General features: G+C 52.5%; 2 protein-coding genes and 1 pseudogene across 2 annotated transcripts in view; 1 reads left to right on the top strand and 2 right to left on the bottom strand.

Annotated features, from left to right (window-relative positions):
• The window catches only part of LOC139673813 (zinc finger protein 850-like), a 408,695-nt gene that overhangs the window by 226,520 nt on the left and 158,777 nt on the right, over positions 1 to 23,398 (bottom strand). The window contains exon 5 of the mRNA XM_071559632.1: positions 1,281 to 1,687. Within this exon, the coding sequence (XP_071415733.1) occupies positions 1,281 to 1,687 (407 nt within the window). The remainder of the gene's footprint in view (positions 1 to 1,280; positions 1,688 to 23,398) is intronic.
• LOC139673822 (zinc finger protein 135-like) overlaps positions 1 to 23,398 on the top strand; it is a 302,962-nt pseudogene that overhangs the window by 193,789 nt on the left and 85,775 nt on the right.
• LOC139674152 (olfactory receptor 14C36-like) lies at positions 9,862 to 10,893 on the bottom strand. Its single transcript, XM_071560301.1, has one exon. It carries the CDS (start codon positions 10,828 to 10,830, stop codon positions 9,862 to 9,864), a length of 969 nt encoding a protein of 322 aa, XP_071416402.1. The 5' UTR covers positions 10,831 to 10,893.

Genomic DNA, 23,398 nt, shown 5'->3' with positions numbered 1-23,398 from the left:
GGGGCTGGAAACTGAGGACGGGGGAGAACGGGAAAAGGGATGGGGGAGGTCAGAAAAGTGGGGAAAAAGGGAGGGTTGGACCCCCAAAACTGATCAGGAGGTGGATGGGCACTGGGGGGATGAGTTGTAAGGGGTGGGAGAAGAGGGAAAGTGTGAGCTGTGACCCCCAAACTGATCTTGGGGGGGGCTGGGGATTGAGGGGACAATGGGAAAAGGGAGGAATAGGCAGAAGGGTGGAAAAGAGAGGGGGGGTGGCTGGCAGGATGGACAGTCCCATGGGGGTCTTTGGGCAGAGGGGGGATTGGAAAAGGGGGCTCTGGGGTGTCTCCCTGAGCTCCCAACCTGCTGTGTGGTGCTGGGGCTGCTGGAGGGCGGGGGGGCACCCTGGGGCAGGGGAATAATGGAAGGCTTAGGGTTTTATTTATCTTACAAATTCTCAAAGATGTTAAACAAATCATTTACTACAAAATATAAATGCTAAAACTACCAGCAGTATAGTGTGAGACAGGACAGTGCACCATCCTAGAGCAACTGATGAAGCAATTCTACCAAAGCTATCACAAAAGAAAGAATTATTAAGTAGAGATCAATGGAACTCACCCAGCCCAAGGGACCTGGGGAGATCTCTGCTCTCAGCCTCGAGGAGTGACCTTGGTGGGGGTTCCCACCCTAAGGGAGGAATCTCCACACACATACTCCAAAAGGGGATATGTTGGAAAAACCTGCCCCTGTGAAAGGGGACTGGACCTTTAGAGTATAAAGGGATTGACTGACAGTCATTTGACTCCTGGGGTTGCCTCACCATCAGGATGTTAATCTGGGGTTGAAACCAGAGTGGAGTTCCCTCAGCCAACCACTGATACATTTGCAAACAGGGCATTGTTTGCTTGGACATTCCAATGAGGGATGTCCTGCCACAGGCCTAAAGTCATCAAATCCCCTCATCCCAAAGGATTTTCAAGGTCAGCTCTGTGTCCTGATGGATGTTCCTCCCACTCTGTTCACCCAGGTGCCTACAGGGAACCAGGAGGATGAGGAGACCACCAGCCAGGTGTTTTCCCAATGTGAGTCACCAGGAATGTTGGTCACCAAGACTCTACCCAAAGTGGGTCACCAGGTCTTTACCCAACATGGGTCACCAGGTCTGTCCTCAACATGGGTCACTGTGGATCATCCAATGTGGGTCCTCCAATGAATGATAGAGATGGAGCAGCAGACGAAGCTCTTCCCGCAGTTGGGGCACTCTGAGGGCTTCCCTTATTGGTGGGTCCGTTGGTGTTGGGTCAAGGCAGAGCTCCGGGTGAAGCTCTTCCCACACTCCTCACACCTGTCTGGCCTCTCCCCAGTGTGGATGAGCCGGTGCTTCATGAGGTGACATTTGAGTTTGAATCTCTTCCCGCAGTCAGTACAGCAGAAGGGCCTCTCGTCTGTGTGTGTGCGGTGATGCTTGAGGAGAACTGAGCTGGTCTGAAACCTCTTCCCACACTCGGAACATTCGTAGGGCCGTTCCCCAGTGTGGATCCTTTGATGGCAGATCAGCTCCGAGCTGCAGCTGCAGCCCTTCCCACATTCCCCACATGTGTAGGCCCATTCCCCACTGTGGATCATTTGGTGGCGGATCAGGTGGGAGCTGAAGCTGAAGCTCTTCCCACATTCCAAGCACTTGTAGCGCTTCTCCCTTGAGTGGCGTCGCTGCGGCATCACCAGGTCAGAGCACCTGCTCAAGCCACGACCACCTTCGGGGCACTGGGTTGGTTTTTCCTCCTCAGAGCACCCAGGTCTAGTTTTGGAGCCCCTCCAGGGGTATCTCCATGGATTTTCCTCCCCACTCACTTCCTGTGCCCTGGAGCTGTTCAAAATGGCCTCTGCCAGCAGGTTCTGCTGGGGGGATTTGTCCTCCGTGCTCTCCGTGCTCAGCTCGGGGCCTGGGGCAGGAAGGAACAAGGACACTCAGGGCATTTGCCTGCGGCCCACAGGGAAGGCCAAGGACATTCCCCCAAACCCGGCCCCGGCAGGACGGTGTCGGCAGCGGGGTTGTCCTGCAGCCGGGGCCATGCTGGGCTGGAAGATGCAGCACAAGAGAGGGGCAAAGAGGCACTGACTTCCTCCTCACCTGCCTGGGGGGCCCGGGGCATCTTCCTCTTCCTCGCAGCCTCCTCCTCCATCCCGACAAGCTTTGGGAAGGAGAAATCCTGGTTTGGGGAAAAACAAGGTGTGAGTGCCTTGGGTTGGGGGTTCCTCCTCCCAAAGACCATCTCTAGAACTTACTGAGCTTCTTGTGTCCAGAAAAATCTCCAAAATTCCAAGATTCAGCCGAGAAAATACTGAAAGGAACTCCTCCTCTCTGGCCTCTCCATTTTGGGGTTCTGGGGGTTCCCCTGTCCTGGCTGCTGGGGGTCTCCTGTCTGTTCAGGGTCCTCCCTCTCCAGGCTGTCGGGGCTCCAGAAACCCCTGCCCGGCCATTCTCAGGTTTCCTGTCCCCACACCCCTTAATTCTGTGACTCCAGGAACACCCTGACCCCCCTTTCCCACCCATCCCACATTCCCTTTTCCTTTAACCTGCCATCCCCTGGACTCCCCTTTTAGGGGCACAGGGACCCCCTGGACCCACCAACTCCCTCTCCCCACCCCAGTCCTGCCTGTCCTTCACCTTGGCACCCTCCTGATCACCCACTCCCAGGCACTGGGATCCCCCTGCACCCCCTTATCCTGCACCAATACTCCCCTGCAAACCCTTGCCTGGCCATTCCACCTCTTCCAGCTCCCACACCTCCTGTGCTGTTTTTGTATTTTTCACTCTGGGACCCCTGGAACTCCCACTCCTGAATTTCCCAGACCACAGACTCCCCCTTCTTGGAACACTGGGGGACCCTTTCAATCCCTTTCTCTGGACACTCTGGATCTCCCTACCCCATGATTCCCCTTTCCCAGACCCCTGGACCCCCCTTTCCTGGGCACAGAGTCCCCCTGGACCCTCCATTTCCCTTCTCCAAGCTGCTACATCCCCCCTTCCTTGGACCTCTGGCCCCCTGAAAACCCCCTTCCCCAGCTCTGTGTCCCCCCTGCACAACAAAAGATTCAGCCCCAAAAAAGCCTCCCAGAAGTTCCCCCTCTCTGGTCTCTCCACTTTGGGCTTTGGGGGGGTCTCCCCTAACGGGCTTGCTGGGGGTCCTACAGGTATTGGGGGTCCCCCCTCTCCAGGCTCCCTGTTTTAGTGTCCCAGGGGGGTCTCTGAGCACCCCGAGCAGAGACTCAGGGCAGAAGCCGCCCCTGGGACCCTCGGCATTCCTTGGAGGGGTTTGGAGGGCCCTGGAGTTGTTTTGGGAGGTCTGGGAGGGAGTTTTGGGGGGATCCTGGGATAGTTGGGGTAGGTCTGGAAGAGGTTTGGGGGACCTGGTGTGGTTTGGAGGGACTGGAAGAAAGAATAGGGGGGGTCCTGAAGAGGTTTAAGGTGGTCTGGGTGGGGGTCTGGGAGGAGGTTGAGAGAATTTGGGCAGGTCTGGGTGCCCTAGAAGGGGGTTTGGTGAGTCCTGCGGTGGTTTGGGCGGTCTGGGAGCTGAATTTAGGTGAGTATGGGGGCATTTTAGGGGTCCTGGGCAGTTTAGACGGTCTGGGAGAGGTTTGGGGGGGTCTGGAAGGGGTTTAGGAGATCTCTGGGATGTTTGGGGCGGCCCGGGGTGTTTCAGGGGCTCCGGAGAGTTCAGGAAGGGATGTGGGGCATCCTGGGACTCAAGGGCAGTTTGGGGGGTCCCAGGCGGTGGGTTAGGGGGGTCTCAGGGGTATTTTCGAGGCGCATCCCGGGGTGGGGGGAGGGGCTTACCCAGCTCCTTCACCGTCACGGCCAACACGGTCCCGGGGGGTCTGTGGTGGGTGGGTGGGTCGTGAGGGACCCCCAAAGCCCGCCCCGAGTCCCCGAATGCCCCGGAAATGCTCCGAAACTTTCCGAAATTAAACCAAACTCGCCGCCATTGCTCAGCTCTCCCGGCAGCGCCGTCGAGTCCCGCTCTCCGTCTATGCCACCTCTGATTGGGCGCTGCGCCTGCCCGTCACCGCCTGCAGCCAATCAGCGTTCAGGAATGCAGCGGGCGGTGACGGGCCATGGAGTCCGCGCGATTTTGAGCCTATCCCATACTACATCTCCCGTCATGCACCGCGCTCCCGCTCTGGCCAATCACAGGTGGGACTACAACTCCCGCCCCCCCCGCGCCCAATCGGGTCGGTCCCACCCCCGTTGCAGCCCCCCAAGTGCCCCCCGGACCCCAAACTGCCGCAGAAGGGCCCCAGGACCCCCAAGTGCTCCCCCAATACCCACTCAGGACTCCCAAATCACCTGTCCGGACCCCCAAGTGACCCCCAAGTTCATCCAGGACTTACAAGTGACCCCTAAAATCCTCTTTGGACCCCCAGATTCCATTGTCGGACACTCGAGTGACCCCCAGGGGTCCCCTCGGACACCCAAGTTCTTTCCCAGTGCCCCAAAAATGCCCCTCAGGCCCCAATGGGACCCCCAAGTGCCCCCCAAGTGCCTTCCAGGCCCCCAAATCCACCCCAACCTCCCCAAAGACCCGCAATCCCCCCTTCCCATGGGCCCTTTCCCGGGATTTGGGGCTCCAAAGGGACACTTGGGGGTCGGGGGGATTTGGGGGCACTTGGGGGGCTGTTGAGATGGGGAAGGGATTTTGTGTGGAATTGAGGGAATTCAGAGTGGAATTCAGTGGATTTGGGGTGAAATTAGGAGAGGTTGGGTGGAATTAAAGGAATTTGGGATCTAATTAAATAATCCTTATGTGAAATTAAGGGGATTTCTGTGGAACCTTCAGGATTTGGGATGAATTACTTGGGATTGTAAGAGGGATTAAGGTATTTTTGAGTGGAGGTCAGAGATTTGGGATGGGATTAGGGATATGTTGGGTAGAAATAAGGAAATTTTGCACGTAGTTAAGAAGATTTGAGGTGGAAATACAGAAATTGAGACATTTTGGGTCAAATTAAAGTAGTTTTTGGTGAAATATATGGGATTGGGGAGGTTATAGATGGAATTAAGGGAACTCTGGGCAAAAATAATGGAGATCTTCAGGAAAATTAAGTGGATTTGGGGGTAAATGAGAGGAGTTTTATGTGGAATTAATAGAATTTTGGGTGGAAGACACGGGAGATTTGGGGCAAAATCAGCAGGACTTTGATGGGTTTATAGAGATATGAGTTGGAATTAAAGCAACTTGGAGTAGAACCATTGTGGTATGAGGGGAAAATCAGGGTATCTTTCGGTGGAATCAAAGGGATTTTGAGGGTAATTATGGGATTTTGAGTGGAATCCTGGGGATTTGGGGTAAAATTGGGGGGATTTGAGGTGAAAGTCCGAGGAGTGTGTTTGTTTTCAATGGTGAAACTTATGAGTTTCAGATTGCAGGAAAAATAGAGGAAAAATCCCTCTTGCCTGTGTTCAGCCAGTTCTCAGAGCAAAGCAGGTCCCAGTTGACTGATGAGAGACATGATGGGGCTGGGGAGGTGTGGAGCAAGGTTGTCCACACTGTCAGACCTCAAGGGATTGCTCTCCAATTAGTCCAGACCTTTTCAGGAGGGAACCTTGGTCAACATCAATCAGAGAATGCTGCAATCGCCTCTTCTCTGAAAAGAAAAGTAATTATCCATATCATTTAAAATAGAAATGCACATTTGTTAGAAGCTCTTTGAAATCTTCCTTCAAAATTGTATTAGGGAAATTACTTAATTAACTCTCCTTGATTAGAGGGCAAACTCAGAAAGAGCCATGATCTGTTAGGTCTTGCTTTATCTTAACAAGCCCCGTGGTGCATTTGGTGCTGAGCCCTTGAACCTCAGGTCCTGAGAGGAGATTGCACAAACCTTTCCACCAGTCAAAGTCAGAAGAAAATCACAAAGTATCTCAAAGCACTAATGGGTCCCACTGAGGGCCATTCCCAATACAGGCTCTTCACTGACTGGTAGGAGGAGATAATTGGAAGCCTTGATTGAACAAACCTCTCATAGACTCAGTTTCAAAAGGAAAGGAAAAGTACCTTAATAAATATTGAGTCCTTTGAAGCCCTAACAAGCCTCACCTTGGGCTGTTACTGACAAAGCCTCTCAAGGGACTAATTAAAGCAGATCATTGCAGGCCATGATTTCACAAACCTCTCACAGACTGGGTGTCAAAAAGAAGCACCTCAATAAGCTTTGAGTACCTTGAAGCATTAATGAGCCCCACTGAGTGTTGATACTGACTAAGACTCTCAAGGGACTCGTTACAGCTGATAATTGGAGGCCTTAATTGAACAAACCTCTCACAGACTCCAAACCAAAAGGAAAACTCAAAGTACTTTGAAAAACCTGCAGTCTCTTGGAGCTTTAAGGAGCCCCCAAGGGCCACTCCTGAAGAATCCTCCCCAGGGACTCGTTCCAGCAGACCCTTGGAGGCCACGACTGCAGGGAGGCAAAGGCTCTGGGCAGCAGCTCAGGTGCTGAGCAAAGCCTGGCTTGGCTGGAGGCAGCAGAAAGGCCCAGCCCTGACCCCCAGCCCGGGGAAGGCACATCCTGTCCCTCACACCTTGCTCAGGGCTCTGCTGGGGGCACTGGCATGGGGGGTGATGCTGAGGGCAGGACAAGGGAATGACAGTGCCCAGCCTTCCTGGGGCTGTGCCAGGAGGCCACGAGGCCCCAGAGCCTCAGAACAGCAGGTCTGCTCACAGCCCTTGGTGGCACAGACGATGCTGTGCCTGAGGGGACAAAGACTTGAGATGTCTTGCACTTCTGGCCCAGTCACTTGATGTCCTTCTGTGAAGGAACAAACCACCTCTCAGAGGTGGGTGACAAACCAGTGCTGGGAATGGTCATTGGGAGGGGCTGTTCTGTAATGAGTTTCCTGGAGCACCTTGAGCAGAGTGTCCAGAAAACAAGACCAGTCTGGGCCAGACACAATGGGGGGGCTTTTCCTACTTGTCCCCTCCTAAACTCACCTCAGTCTCTAACACAGACAACTCCTGGCATCCCCCTTTTCCACTCCAGAGATCCAGAGGGTTCTGCACTCCTGTGCCCTGATGCCATCAGTGTACACTGGGCACCAGTGTCTACTAAAGCTTTACACCTCTGTGGATCGGCTGTGCCAGGCCATTGAATCCACACAGTGCAGTGTGCCTGGTCATCCCTTTCCTCCTCCTGGCCAAAGGCAGGGACCCTCTACTCCTGTTCCTGGCCAGAGTATTCACTGTCTGACCTCTGTGATACCAGACCAGAAGTCCCGTTACCAGGATCAAGAGTTGATTTTAGTCCTTTTATGCCTGGGAGATTTCTGATTGCCTTCTTGTGTCCCTGCAGCAACTCCATGGACATCCTTCTTGGCTGACCCCTTCTCCACAGCTCTCTTCCCTCTCAGTTCACCTCCATGGGCTCCCAGCTCAAAGGTGGGTTCACCATCCCATTTCCTCATGGCTCCCTCTGGCCATGCAGAAAGAACCAGAGATCATCACATGGCCTGTCCTTGGGACTCCCTTTTCCTCTGGCTGGGGCAGGAGAGGACTGATCTCCTGGGCTGCCCTGAGAGCTGAGCTGCTGGGCCGTGGGGGTGAGGAAGTGCCCAGAGTTTCTACTACATTTCAGAGCCAGGAGGGTGCCATCTCCTGGTGTATCCCTTTGGGGGGAATACAATGCCATCAGCCTGTTGTAACGTGATCCAGGAGTGCTTTGAACCTCCTCATGGCCACCGTGCAAGGAACATCCTCTGAGTCTTCAGGGGTGTTTTCACTTTTTAGGTCACTATAGATGATTTCCAGCGCAGGTAATTCCCTCAAGTACTGGATACTTTTGTTTCCAGAACTTCACTTTCCTTGGGAGTTCACAACATCTTCCTGAAATAGTTCTCTTTCCCTCACGCTTGAGAAGAGTCATCTCCAGAGACTGTAAATTTCTCCTTCTTTTCCAATTCCTCTTTCAATTTCCTAATCTCTAGCAAAGGAATCTCAGCTTTTGGCCTTCATGACCTTGCAACTGCTCACTATCAGCCCCACTATCCCAGCATGGAAGCAGCCAGGTGGAAACCCACTCAACTGGCTGGCAGCTGAAATCTTTTCACAAGTTTGAAAGTTTTGTTGAGTTCAGGGACCAGGTAACTTTGGTTTCCTGTTTTCATTTGTGTCACTCCTTTCAATTTCTTTGTTGAAAGATTGGCTTCTTGATCTGCCCCCTCCCCTCCTGATTCTCTTTATCTTGTCCTGCCCTCAGCATCCTCCCTCATGTGAATACCCCCAGCAGAGCCCTGAGCAAGGTGTGAGGGACAGGATGTGCCTTCCCCGGACTGGGGGTCAGGGCTGGGCCTTTCTGCTGCCTCCAGCCAAGCCAGGCTTTGCTCAGCACCTGAGCTGCTGCCCAGAGCCTTTGCCTCCCTGCAGTTGTTGCCTCCAAGGATCTGCTGGGACAAGTCCCTGGAGAGGCTTTGTCAGGAATGGCCCTTTGGTGGGGCTTGTTAATGCTCCAAGGGACTGCAGGTTTTTCCAGATGCTTTGGGTTTTCCTTCCCACACCGAGTGCCTGAGAGGTTTGTTCAATCATGGCCTCCAATGATCTCTTGAGGGTCACAGGACTGGGAGGGAGCAGGGCCAGGACAGCTGAGCCCAACTGGCCCAAGGGATGTTCCCATTGATGCAGGGCCGTGCTCAGGGTGTTAATGGGGGGTTGGTCAGGAAGGGCTGATCTGTGTCTGGGCTGGGCTGCGCATTGGGCACTGAGTGGTGAGCAGTGGAGCAATGGTGTTGTGCACCTCATGTGGGGTTTATTTACTTACTGCTATTGTTGTCATGGGTAGCAGTAGTGTCTTCACTGAGGGTTACACGGAACACTCACTGGATCTGTTTCCCTCTTTCCTGCTGTAGCCCCTGCAGTTACAGGGCTCTGTTTGCTGCTTCACAGAAAGATTTAGAGTACAATCTCTGGGTGACATGACCCTGGACAGGTCTGTGCTCACAGACCTCCATTTATTGCTGATCCCTGGCACACACTGGGCCTGCAGGTCCCCTGTGTTCTCCTGGCAGCTCCCAACTTGGTTCACTTAAATATTCACCTGCAGCCAGCTCTGTCACATTCTCTATAGCAATGAGAGTTTAAAAATGATGACTTGCCATCTCCAAGCTCACTGGCCATGAACAAGTAGTACTTGAAGTAGATCTGAGTCTGTTGAAGACCTCACTGGAACCCTGATCCCATCACAATGATCCCCTGAAGAACAAGGAAACAAGGAGCCTCTATAGAGTCTATCCCTCGGCATGTTCTTGAGAGTGACTTTGCAAAAAGCCCTAAGACTGCATGTCCTGAGCTAAGGAGAAGCCCTTTCCTGATGGAGCTGCTGTTGTGGAGCCCAGCTGTGTCCCAGCAGTGCCCATGGCCTGTCCCTGCCTGTGAGCCCAGGATGGACATGCAGCAGGTCTGTGTCCCAGCTGGCAGAGGACCAAGGCCTTAGTCCAGCCCAGGGGCTCTGCAGGAGAGTGTACAAGTGGAAAGAGAGCAGGTCAGCAAAGGCCCAGTGCTGGTGCTCCCTGGCAGTGCTGCTGTGCTGGGACTCTCTGCCCTTCTCTGCACACATGAAACTGTACAGTAGGTGCCTGAAAGGAAAAATCCAATGATCTCCAATGATCTCCTCAGACACACAAGGCTAATGCAAGAGAGTTTATTTTATTTAAATATAGAGATAGCACAATTACTCAATTAAAGATTAAAAGAGTTGCATTAATAAACGAGACAGTGATTTAGATGACAAGATGAATAAAACAATTTAATTGAGCACAACATTATGGCAAAAAGGCCCCACTGACCACAAAGAAAAAACTGGGAAAGCAAACTGAGCCTGGCATGAGTTTTATTCTGAACACCGTATAGAAGAAAACTGGCAGGTTCTTGCTACTGAGCAGCATCCAGTCATCATTTTTCTCAGGACATCCTTGAGCTCCTTGTTCCTCAGGCTGTAGATGAGGGGGTTCAGTACTGGAGGAACCACTGCATAAAGAACTGAGAGTGCCAGATCGAGGGATGGGGAGGAGATGGAGGGAGGCTTCAGGTAGGCAAACATGACAGTGCTGACAAACAGGGAGACCACAGCCAGGTGAGGGAGGCACGTGGAAAAGGCTTTGTGCCGTCCCTGCTCAGAGGGGATCCTCAGCACAGCCCTGAAGATCTGCACATACGAGAAAACTATGAAAATGAAACAACCAAGTCCTAAAAAGACACTAACCACAATAAAGCCAACTTCCCTGAGGTAGGAATGTGAGCAGGAGAGCTTGAGGATCTGGGGGATTTCACAAAAAAACTGACCCAGGGCATTGCCATGGCACAGGGGCAGGGAAAATGTATTAGCTGTGTGCAGCAGAGAGTAGAGAAAACCACTGGCCCAGGCAGCTGCTGCCATGTGGGCACAAGCTCTGCTGCCCAGGAGGGTCCCGTAGTGCAGGGGTTTGCAGATGGCAATGTAGCGGTCGTAGCACATGATGGTGAGGAGATAAAAGTCAGCTGACATGAAAAAGGAAAAGAAGAAGACCTGTGCAGCACATCCTGTGTAGGAGATGGTTGTGGTATGCCAGAGGGAGTTGTGCATGGCTTTGGGGACAATGGTGCAGATGCAGCCCAGGTCTGTGAGGGACAGGTTGAGCAGGAAGAAGTGCATGGGGGTGTGCAGGTGGTGGTCGCAGGCTACGGCGCTGATGATGAGGCCGTTGCCCAGGAGGGCAGCCAGGGAGATGCCCAGGAAGAGCCACAAGTGCAGGAGCTGCAGCTGCTGCGTGTCTGCCAATGGCAGGAGGAGGAACTGGCTGATGGGGCTGCTGTTGGACATGTGTTGTTTCTTAGCACAGGGTCTGTTCAATAAAGGAAAATACAGGGAGTATTAAGGGCAGAGCTCTCTGAAAAAACAGTGTGTTTTTAGCTAAAATAAGTGTGTGAAATATTACCAAATGCGCTGCCAATGAGTGAGTGCTCCTCTACTGCATTGGAATATGCAAATTTTTTATTACAGCTCTGGCATTCAAAAGGAACATCAGATTTAACCCACATTTAATAGAAAAGTTCCATCTCTGCACACATCTGGTGAAGGTTCTGTCCCACTGGAGAAATCCTCATTTTCATGGCCCAGCACACAGTGCCCAGCTGCAGGGAAGGGCCCCCAGAGCTGCCTGAATGCCCCCTGTCCCAGGGATCCCTTAGTGGCACTTTTCCCCCACTCCCTGCCCAGGGCTCTGCTGCCTGGAGCTGTCCCTGCCAGCAGCTGCTTCCCTGTGCCCAGGGCTGGGCCCTGGCAGTGCTCCCAGAGCCCAGCCCAGCCCTGGGTGCTCAGCTCTGCCCTGCAAAGCCCTCCCAGCACAGGCCACTGCCCAGGGGCACCTCTGCCTCTACAGGCTCTGATGGCAATGCAGAACAACACTGAGGAGGCTGGAAAAGCAACACTGATGCTGCCTGTGAGCCACTCTGTGGTCGTGTCTGATGGACCCTGGTTTCTTCACCTCTAGAAGCAAAAGCTTACAGGTTTCAGAGTCTCCTACTGGGCTCAGAGATGAATTTCTGTCTCAGTTAATACCCTGACAATCCAGAAGACGGTACTGAAAGAAAAGGAGTATTCCCCATCCTTAAGGTATCCCTCCTCATGCTCTATTTCATGAAAATATCCTTGGGAAGTTTTCTGTATTGATCTGGAGTTGTAAGGAGCTCTTATGTCTGTAGCTCACTTTTGACAGGAGAAGGACCTTCCTCTTCTCTACTAGGGGCTGCTCCTTCCCCACAGCACTTCTCCCCAGCCCTGTGAGCAGCTCCCCAGGCCGGCTGAGAGCTGACCCTGGCAGGCAGCAGAGTCCCTGCCCTGGGCACAGCACCCTGGGCTGCAGGACCCTGCTCTGCCCCACAGCCCTGGGCACACCTGGCTGCACCCCCCAGCTCCACAGCTATTCCAAAGTGTCCCCCACAGCCCCCTCCTCACACATCCCATCAGCTGGGGCTGGGACAGCTTTAGGAGATGCCTCCAGGAGCTGCCCCTACATTGCCCTGCACCCACAGACTCACCGTGTCCAGCACTGCAAAGATTTCTCCTCCATGAGCTCTGAGTCATCCTCCCAATGCTGAGCCCCTTTAAGCTCTGTCTGTGCCCTGCTGGTGTCCCTGAGCTGCCCTGGCAGTGCCCTGAGCCCTGCTGGGCTGTGCACAGGAGCTGCTCCTGGGCAGAGCTGTCTCTCTGCAGCGCTGCCCGCTTGCCAGGAGCTCCCTGTGTGCCAGGAGCCCGGCCCAGCTCAGCAGCACAGCAACAGCCCAGGGCATTTAATGGCCCTCTGGGGGGTTTGTGTTGTTTACATCAGACTCAGTCCATCAGAGTAACTTCAAACAACTTCTCAAGAAGTCAAAGTGAGAGTGAAACTCTGAAGTTTCTTGTAGTGCTAATGGGTCCAATTAAGAGACAAGACTGAGAAAGTGTCCCCAGATTCCAGGCAGAGCAGAAAACTGCAGACAGTGGTGACAATTATGAAGAAGCAAGGAAAGGTGTCTCTCATGCTTAGGAAATCTCTATATGTTTCCTTATTCCAAAGGGCCAAGCCCTGACACCCAGCCCCTGGAAAGACATATCCAGTCCCTTACTCATTCTCACATCTTATCCTGGGGCACTGGGATGTGGATGTGCAATGCCAAGGGCAGGAGGATGGGGTGGCACCTCCCAGGCTGCTGAGCAGGGACAAGGAGGCAATGAGGCCCCAGGGCTGCAAGGCTCACTTGTCTCCTCATGCCATCAGGGGCACACACAGCAGCCATGGCCAAAGGCCTGCACAACTTGGCTCTCTTGGGGTCTTTCAGCTTCTGCACATCCCTGTCTCCTCTCCAGCCCAGGCTGTCCTATGGTGTCCATGCCCTGCCCCTTTCCCTGCAGGCTGTCGGCATCCCCCGGTTGCCCCACCTCGCTGGCCCCTTCCTGCACTGACATCTCTCCCTCCTCCCTGGCTCTGCCTTGGAACACAATGTCTTGTGCTGGCCCAGACCCCTTCTTGGTGATGCTTTGTATCAGAGCACTTGTCTTGGAGGGAAACTCCTTTCTGCATATGTCCAGTATAGACCTTCCCAGATGCCATTGGTGACATTATTTCTTTCTCATTCTATATCTGACTACAAAAAGAAAAGCTCCACCATCTCTGACACCACCACTGGGACACTGTTGAACCTCATGGAATGAACGGCACAGTGTGACACTGCAGAGTCTTATTGATACAATGGATTCATTGTCACTCTGGAATTTTCCTGCACTGACGTCTCTCCCTCCTCCCTGGCTCTTCTTGAGAGATAAAGCCATGGGCTAATTCAGACTTCTTGGTGTTGTGTTGCACCAAAGCACTGCTCTTGGAGGGAAATTCCTTTCTCCTCATGTCCAACCTGGACCTCCCCAGCTGCCCTTGGTGACATTAATTCTTTCTCATGCTGTTTCTCACTACAAAGAAAAGCTCCACCATCTCTAGGGGAGAGCACTTCAAGCACTCTCAGGCTTCTCCTGTGCTCTACTCAGTCTCCACACCACTGAGCCCAGGGCTTTCAGTCCTTATATATTGGTCATGTGCTTGAGACCTCCAAATGCCTTCATGGGCCCTCTCTGGTCCCTCTCCAAGGTGTTTAGCCATGAAAATGCAGTGCCCCTTGTCCAGGAAAGACAGACTGACACACTCTACCAAAGGTTGTATTGGCAGAACAAGGCACAGTAACTGCAACTCAGCAAGCGGAGATTTACATTGGATGTCAGGAAGAAATATTTTCTGATTAAGGGAGCAGGAACCTGGAGCAGGTTGCCCACTAAGTGGAAACCTCATCCCTGGAGGTGTCCAAGGTGAGGAACTTTGTGTAGCCTGAACTGGTGGAAGGATTCCCTCGTTAATGGGCGGGAAGTTGGACTGGAGGCTCCTTTAGGTCTCTTTCAACCCAAACTGTTTCATCATTCTTTCATTCCTGTATCTCCAATTCCTTCTCCACAGGGCTGCAAACACCTACGGACACCTTGTCAGCATTTTTATGTGACCTAATCCCCAAAACTTTATAAATGTGAAAGAACTGCCATTTTAGGGACATGAATTTTCAGGTTTTTAGAGGAATCATTCAAAACTAAAAAGTTCCATAGGAACTAATAGAGATTTAAAACATCCCAGCATAAAAGGCTCTCCAAGTGGTCAAAGGCAGAGCTTCCCAGAATGACCCTGATCTGAGGTTGGCCATTTCTGTCTCAGAGTCTGAGAGTCATGATGGGCAACCAGAAAGTGCATTTGGGGACTGTGAAAGACTTGCCATGGGACATTTAGGAAAAAAAATACTGGATTGGAAAGGGTGGGGGGAACACTGTTGTCCATGGTGCAACAAGCATAGGAAAACAGAGACAAAAAGATGATGGAAGAGCTAATTATGTGTAAGCAAGTGAATGCTAAGTGTCTTTCTCTGGCCTTGCCCTGCAACTGATCCCACAGCCTGTCCTGTTTTCTCAATCTCTCCATTGTCAAGAACTTTCTGGGTCAAGGGATCTCTGTGCTCTGGTTATGGAGGGAGATCCAAGTGCCAATCACTGGAGTGGGAGCCACAAATCATCAGGTCTTGTGTTCCTTGGGGCCCAGACACTGGTGAGACCGGTGTGTGTGCACAGAACACTGGTGGGTGTGGGTGGGTGTAACCACCAGTGACCATCAAACCAGAGCAACCAGGGAGTTGCAGAGGCCTGGGAGCCACTGTCTGAGATCATCCCCTGGACGGATCCACATTGTCTGGGTGTCTCTGGAGCTCTACATCTTCTCCTGACATGGCAGAGCACACAAACATCCCACTCTTGTGTCCCTTTCCCCACTGACTGTGCTTTGGTTTGGCCCAGAAACCTCCTGAGGTCCCTTCCAGGATGAGTCCCTGTGCATTTCCCTCCCCCATGGACCTTCCCTTCCTGATGCAGCATCTGTGGGGCAGCAGAGCTGGGTCAGTGCAGGGCCAGGGCTGACTGTGACAGGGGTCATGAAGCCACTGCCAGGAGGTGACAGCAAGGACAGTTTGCAAAATAAAAAATTAGAAATGGGGACTGTTTTTTGAGGGAGGAAAGGTTTGGCTGGAGCTGACATGTGAAGAGGATGAATGACAAGGGGTGTTAAGGGAAACAGGGAATGATGAGGAAAAGACTTTTTCCGCAGTTTCAGGGCCAGTGCAGAGCAGGGTGGCCACAAGCCCAGGCTGCCTTCCTGCCAGCCAGGGTTGGTGGGGTTGTGTGACAGAGCTGCCCCCAGAATCAGAACCTGGGGGCTCTCCCACCTGCCCCACTCCTTCTCCTCCCCCAGATGGAATTTCTGTTGTGTGGGTTCCCTGATGTGCTGGATGACCTCACAATGCTCCCTGGCCAGAATGTCTCCTGAGGGCCACCCAGGCTGCTGCAGTGGAAGTGACCTCACAACCACCACGTTCCAGCCATATCTCCTTGGCCTCAGTCTCCTCTTTCCTCTGCCACCCTCAGGTTTCTGCTCAGATTGTGGAAAATGGTATAACTTCACTAATTTTTGATCAGTTTTAATTAACTTTTTAATTATCTGTTTTAATTAATCAAAAGTTCTCTGTTGGGCCTTAAATTACTTTTTGGCAGCATTCAGCAGAATTTAACACGAGCTGCTATTGTGAGAACACAGCTTGGGAAAACCACTAAATCTGTAAGTTTTGTTAAGCTAAACTCGACATGCTTCAATGAACAAACCCTGGAAGAGAAAGATGTGCTGTTGATGTTGGACATCTGGAATGCAGAATTTCTGGACCACAGAGATATTTTGCAAAAATTAGCAGTGAAATCAGATGACTAACAAAGACTTAGTGTATATGATGGAATGTCAAAACTAGAAGAAAAAGATACTAAAATCTAGTAAAATCATCAACTAATTACCAGAGAAAGCAAGAAATCCTTATCAATAGAAGGTAGAATGTTAATTAATTCAAGGGAATTTTGTGATTCAGAACCAATGGACATTGATTCTTTTGTTTGCTAAAAGTGTATAAATAGGTGACAAAGTGATGCATTGGTGTCTGTGTGAAAGGATTTCTGTTGGACACACACAAACCCAGCACTGGGAAAAAAGTGATGCCTTGCTTTGTACCACCAAACATGCAGTGTTAGGGGGTTTTATTACCCCAATCATTTCAGAGGGGTTTGGCAACAGCATGAGCAGGTTTTGATTAATATCTTGTCTCCAAGTTGATGGGGCCCAATTGCTTCCCCATGAGGCTCCTGTAGCAGAAGTGGCTTTGCAGAGCCCAGCAAGAAAGAACACCCTTAACCAGCAGCTCTGCAGTGCTGCCCACCAGGCTGGGCTGGCAAGGGAGGGCTCCTGGCCATGGACTGGCAGGACCTGCTGCTGCCAAGATGCATTTGGGGTTTCAGGCTCTCCCTGGCAGAGGTGCCACCAAGTCACTCTGCAGTTGTGCCCGTGGCCTTCAATGTGCTGGGGCTGGCCTGGGGCTTTTCCTGCAGTGGGATGTGCCCTGGTCCTGGCACAGGAAAGGCAGTTCCTCCCCCAGCAATCTGCTCCTTCTGCATGTCAGGCCCCCACTCACTGCCCCTCACTCTGCTCAGTGTTTGCCTTGGCTCGTGGGTGCACTTGATCAGGTGCTTGAGTGTTCTGAGGCTCAACCCAACACTTACTGCCTTCTGCACCCACAGCATAAGAAATATCACTTTCCTTTTCTATGGGGCTGAACCTGATGGGTCTTTGCAATACTGACTTTAATTTCCATTTTTTGAAAATTACCTTTCCCCCTGTTGGGTCAAGATGTTGGGCACTCTCAAAGTTGTCTGAAGTAACTCAGAATCATAGAGTGTCCTGAGTTTCAAGGACCTTCAAAGATCATCTATATCCAACCTCAGTGACATGAACAGGGGCACCTTTGTTATAGGCAGCTAGACGTTGGCTAGAATATTAGTATTTATTTTATTTCATAATGAAAAATAAGTAACATTATTTATTAAGGAAAAAAACAAACAGAAATTGATTTAACAAGTGATATCAGTGTCCAGCTCAGTTAGCCCCAACCTCAGTGATTTCAGCTCTTTGTGAAGGCAAGAGAGGAGCAATACAGTGCTTGCAGCGTGGCCGAGCACTGGACGACCTAGGAGACCAGCTCCCAACATGTTTGTGCTAGACCTGGACCAAAACCTCGTTTACATTCACTTTTTTGGCGTAGGCCACGCCCCCTTGCGCAGACGCAGTTCATGCATTTTGCAAGAGTAGTGCAACCTGTGTCCCTTCTGCGCATGCCCAGTTCCTGTATTTCATAAGAGTTACGCAAACTGTGTCCTTTCTGCGCATGCTCAGTTCTGTGGCGCTACATTCTGCGTTGTGTAGGCTTGAGGTATTGTGTATTAGTTGCCGTTCAGCGGCCGCTGGGCTGGTCCCGTGACTTTCCATGGGGTTGGCTGAAGATGGCGGTAATAGAGTTTCTAAGATGACTGGGCTACTCCACGTAGGGGTCTGGTCACAGCACTGCGGGGGTGGTTCACCCTGATGCGGCCGCGGGGCTGAGGTGGCTCCGGGAGTGACGTGGGTGGTGGCAGCAAATGTCTTGATGCAGCGTGGAGGGTTTTGCAGACAAGGCGGCCACTCCAGGCGGTGGCTGACCTGTCTCATATGCTGAACCAGTGGTGGGCTTGGCAGGAGATCGAAATTTTATTTATTAAATAAAACAGTGAACTGGAGTGTGGATAACTCGGGATGGGGAGAGTGGACGCAGCTCTGGTTCTAAGGGAGGAAGGGCGGTTCCGGGGGGGGGGGGGGGGTCCGGGATGGACCAAGGTGGGAAGGGGTCCGGGGACCGGGAGGGAGCTTTGTCGCTGCACGGTTTGGCAGCCATGGGCAGAGCCGGGCAGGCACAAGCCGATGGCTGGCATGAGCAGCCTTGGGGCTGGGGTCAGCACCGGCGGCGGTGCCGGCTGGGTGAAGAAACCGGGACGGGCTGGGTGAGAGAAAAAAAGAGGGGGGGAACGGGGCACCAGCGGGCTGGCAAAACCGGGCTGGGGTTACGGAATTTGATTCCCAGCGGGGCGGCTGGCGACAAAACTTCGGCACTGTGGTGGGAGCGGGGTTATGGGGTGTGGAGGGTGTTTTAGCCAGCGTGGGGCTGCACAGATCCGGTGCGGGGATCGTTTGGGGAGACGGGGGGGCAGCTTAGGTTTGGAGAAGGGCTTTGCCAAATTTTGGGGTCCCCGCGGGATTGAGACAGAGCACAGGGTCGGGGGGGTTGTCCGGGCGCTGGCTCGGGAAAGGGGGGGAAGGGCACTATAGCGAAACTCGCGTCCGAGGGTGGGGGAGGCTTGATAAGGAAAAAAACTGGGGGGGAGAAGGGGTAGACGCCGGGCCGAGAAGTTCTGAAACCAGGATGGACTGAAAGGGGGGGAAGGGAGGAGGGGGTTTACGGGAATGCCGCCGAGCCAGAGGTAGGCTTCTCCCAACCCCCTGCGGTGGGGGTCTGGAAGGTTGTAGTTTCGATTCTTTTGTCCTTTTCATCACGGTTTCTTATCTTTGTGGCTCCTGCAAAAAAAACCTGTCCCGCGCTGGGTTTCAACAGATTTTAAACATATATATATACACTTCTACATTCAAATAAAAATCATCAAATGCAATTTCAATTTGAGTTTAGCAAATTAAGAAATTTCATCTATCACACTCGTCCCCTGAGGACTCCCCAGACCCCCTCCCAGTCCTTTCCCAGTCAAACCTGGTCTCCCCAAACTCCACTCCAATTGCTCCTTGGACTATTCAAAATCCATTCCAGAAACCCCAGCCCCCCAAACCTCTTCCCAGTAATCCCTCAGGGCCCTCAAAATCCTTCCCACTTGCACCCATGACTTGCACACCCTTTCCCATCACACTCCAAACCCCTTCTCTGCCTCTCTATTCCCCTACAAAGCCCCTCCTGGTTACCACCAAGCTCCCCCAAACTCCCTGCCAGTTTCCCCAAGACTCCCCCAACCTCCTTCCCAGTTACTCCCAGGATCCCCAACCCCCCTCCCAGTTGCCAGGCCATACCCCAGTCCCAGCTCAGGGGGGGCTCCAGGCTGATGTGCCCCCCCTGACAGGTGGAGGTGACCTTGCCCATGGGGGAGATTTCCAGCATCACCAGCAACTGGTGGGTCCAGTTCCCATTGGGGACCACATCAGTGGCCGTGTAGTCCTGGAGGTCCTGCCTGCCCTGGAACCACTTCACCTGCACCTGTGCAGGGTACAAATCCATCCTGGAGCAGAGCAGGGGCTGGGGCTGGGCTGAGAGCTTGACAGCACCAGTGAGATGGACATGCTGGAGGGCACTGGGAGAGAGAGGGGAGAGACTGGGATGAGATGGAGGGCACTGGGAGAGGGAGGGGAGAGACTGAGACAAGCTGAGGGGGCAGTGGCAGAGAGGGGAGAGGGCTGGAGGGGCACACTGAGGGACTGGGAATGGATTGGGAAGGATTGGGGCGACACTGGGAGCAACTGGGTGACGTGAGGTGACACACAGGGGTTCCTATTTCAAATCCATCCCTGGGAGACTCTTCTGCCTCCCCTCCCCCAAGCCAAGTCTGTGGGTGCAGCTCCTCTGTCCCAACGAGCTGGCTGAGTTTGTGCTGCAGCCGAGGGGTTTGTGCAGCACAGCACAGTCCTGGCTCTGCTCAGGGAACTGCTCTGGGGAAAGGCTTTCCCTGGCAGCTGGGAGGGCTCTGGCACTTTGGGACATGGCCTGTTTCCCAGGGACACAGGAGGCTGGGCCAGCAGAGAAAAGAGGCTCTGTCCAAGTGCTGAGCCCCTTTGGAAAAGAGCAGGGAATGGTGTGATCAGCCCTGACTTGGCTCAGCCCAGAAAGCCTGGGAAACAGTTCTTCCTGAGATCCCAATCTCTGCATTCCAAAGATGCCTCCCCACAAGCTGCCACATTCCCAGGGCCAGGAGATAACCATCTCAGGCAACAGAAACTCAAAGAAAGTCAGTCTCCACCCCCCAACACCTTGGCAAAGAAGTGGCTTTTCGTGGTAAGCTTCTCTTTGCTTCTGAAAGTAATCTTAGCAGTTTTCCAACCGTTTATTGTTATAAATGACCACCCAAAATGACCAAGTCACTCAGCAAAAAAGGGCAGTTTTAGCTGTATAGGTAATGAAAATCACAGAGTAAACCAGTGCTGGGTGTGACCGCAGTCACCACTCTGTCAGTAACACAACCTTAGAGCTCACTGGCTCTGCTCATATACAGTCAAAACATACATATTATTTATTTCATGTTAAACGATTTACCTTTTTAAATCTTCCCATCTGATTCTGTCAGGAAGGATTGCGATATTCTTAGCTTAACTTTTTACTTCAGAAGCTCAGCTGCTCAGGTTTTGTCTCTCTGTCTTGGGGTACTCCCTCCTTGTCTTAATTCCATCTGTCTCCTATTGTGTTGAAGTACCGGCTTAATCTTTGTTTACATTGTTTCTATCTTGTATCAACAGGCTGCTTAGCCATTAACTTTGGCTTTCTTTTACTCCCTTTTTGTTTGTTAAACTAAGTTCGTGTCTGACTTATAGTTGCTCTGTTGCTAAATCTGTACAGCATATTCCACAACGCCCAGATTTAGTGCTTTCAGAATCCCACTGAATGATGTGGCAAGCCATACAGTGTACTTTATTACATTTTTGAGACGAATTAGGCCTACATTTCTCACATTTATTATTTCTCTCTTCCTCTGCATCTCTTAGCAATTGATAAAAAATATCAGTTTTGAGTATAACAGCTAACTTGTGTGAGTTTTAGGGTTTTTTTTCAGGAAAATATTCAAATGTAAACTTCTTTCTGCAACATAAAAGCCACTGAAACACATGGGAAGGCCCAAGGGCTGCCCTGGACTCCTGGATGCAGGAAAGCCTTTCAGGAATTGAAACCTGCTTTAATGGCTGCTCCTGCTCTGGCACTGCTGGACTGAGAAAATCCATTTCAGCTGTTTGGGCATGAGGGGTGTCATTTAGCACTGGGAGTGTGGGATCCTGGAAAGGCAAAAGCTGAGAGCAAATGGAGAGTTTATTTCCTGCTTTTCAGTGCCATCATGTCACTGAGGGGTCGGGATGAGGGTGAAGCTCTTCTGTGCAGGACACAGAGCTGGTCCCTGCCTGTCCAAAAGCATCAAATGCCACTGAGGAAGGAGCCTCAGTGGTGATTTTATCTGCATTAACCCTCTGCAGCCCATGCATGTCTGCCCCTGCCTGGACAGAAACCAGGAGCTTCCTTGGACTGGTTCCCAGCAGGAAGGACATTTTCATCTGTGTCTGTGGGGCCAAAGCCAGGCTTTTATTACTCTTTGATCCAGTGAAAAGCAGCCAAGGACCCAGTGTGGGAGGAGATGCTCCAGGACAGGACCAGGTGTGTCCAAGAGCCAGGATCTGGGGAAGGAGAACACACCTGAATGCCCCCCTCACGCACATCTGGTGTGTGTGAGAACAGCCCAGGCCACAAACACCCACCTGCCCGAGGGCCCAGCAGTGGGGCAACACCAGGGTGCAAGCAGGGCAGGAGAAACTTCCCCCTGCAGAGCCCACAGCCAAGGGCAGAGAGACCACCCAGGCCAGCCCAGCCAGCCCAGCCTATTGCACCTCCTGCCACAATGCTGGGCACCAAACCTGTTGTTGTCCTTCCTGCTCTGGACCCAGGAGCCCCGCGCGGGGCATGATCCTGCCCCAGCAGTAAAGACTGGCAGGTCCCTCAGCCCTTGGGGCAGGAGCATCTCGGGGCACAGCCCCCGGCACTGCAGCCCCACAACCTCCTGTAGGGCTGCACCTGCCTGGGGTCAAACTGCCCAGCCTGAGGGAAACCCTGAGCCAGAGAGCAGAGCTGGTCTCCTGGAGAACATCAGGATTTGCTGCCCTGCACACGCAGGACACTTTTCCAGAGCTCACTCCAGAAATTTCCATGTGTTCCACAGCTCCCAGGCAGTCCCAGGAGGACTCCAGTCACTCCTGGTCTCTCCCAGTAAACCATAGTTGCCCCCACTGTGGTCCCACTAACTCCAAGTTTTTCCCAGTAACTTCCACCATGATCCCAGTAGCTCTCAGCTACTCCCAGTCACACCCAGAGTAGTCCCAGTTGCTCCCAGGATGATTCCAATTAGCCCAGCATATCCCAATTCCTCCTACCATGGTCTGAGCTGTCCTCAGCATGCTCCCGGTCACTCCCAGTAGGTTCCCAGTATGACCCCAGTCACCCCCAATATGATCCCAGTTGCTCCCAGTATGATACTTGTTGCCCTGGTTCTAATCCTGCAGGGTCCTGGTCCTGCTCCAGTGTATCCTGGTGTCCCAGTTCACTCCGTTCTGTCCCAGTCTGTCCAATTCCATCCCGGTCCCTTCCCAGATCCTGTTCACCCACCCCCAGAGCTGCCTCCGGATGCCCCCCCTCCCCCACCCCTGCAAGGTGCTGCCGGGGTCGGGGTCTCCGGGTTGGGGATCCTCTGCCTGGCCCTGCATGGCATGAAGGGGCCACTGGGACACTGCAGGGCCTCAGGGAATTAATGGCACACTGGGACACTGTGGCAGGACATCCCCCTGGAATGTGACCAAGACAATGCCCTATTTGCCAATGTGTGGGTGGGGAGCTGAGAGAGGACCAGGCCAAGGCAGGAGATGTTGAAACCAGTCTGGGTTCAGCCCCAAATTAACATCCTGATGGGGAGGCAACCACTGGAGTCAAATGACTGTCAGTCAATCCCTTTAGACCCTAAAGGTCCAGTCCCCTTTCCCAGGGGCAGGTTCTCCCAACATAAACCTTCTTGGAGGGGGGGTGGGGTGGTGGTTTGGAGATTCCTGCCTTGGGTGGGAACCCCCTCCAAGGTCACTCCTGGAGGCTGAGAGCAGAGATCTCCCCATGAGCCTTGGGCTGGGGGAGTGACATCAAATCTCTACTTAAGAATTGTTTCCTTTTGCCAGCTTGAATAGAATTGCTTCTACAATTGCTTTAATATAGTGCACTATCCTATCTTATACTGTACCACTAGTAGTTTTACTGTTTATATTGTGTAGTAAATAATTTTTAATAACAAATGATTCATTTTCTGTAAATATTCCCAGTTTTCCATCACTAAAACCTGCAGGACAAAAGTGGTTCAATCACACCTCTATAATTCCTTCAATTGAAATGATTGGCATAATCCAAGGCTGAGATTGGATACTTTGTGCACCTCCTGACTCAACAGCAGGGCCTCTGTAATTACTTTTGTCTAAGCCTTCCACTGCCACCCGTGACAGGCAGCTTAAGGCCGTGTCCTCTTGTCCTGTTGCTGGTTGCCTGGGAGAAGTGACCGACCCCCAGCTGGCTCCAACCTCCTTGCAGGGAGTTGCAGAGAGTGAAAAGGTCTCCCCTGAGCCTCCTCCTCTGCAGGCTCAACA

Source organism: Pithys albifrons, chromosome 7 (genome assembly GCF_047495875.1).
Source record: "Pithys albifrons albifrons isolate INPA30051 chromosome 7, PitAlb_v1, whole genome shotgun sequence".
NCBI lineage: Eukaryota > Metazoa > Chordata > Aves > Passeriformes > Thamnophilidae > Pithys > Pithys albifrons.
The sequence above is the reverse complement of the archived record's forward strand: the minus strand, read 5'-3'. Positions and strand labels throughout refer to the sequence as shown.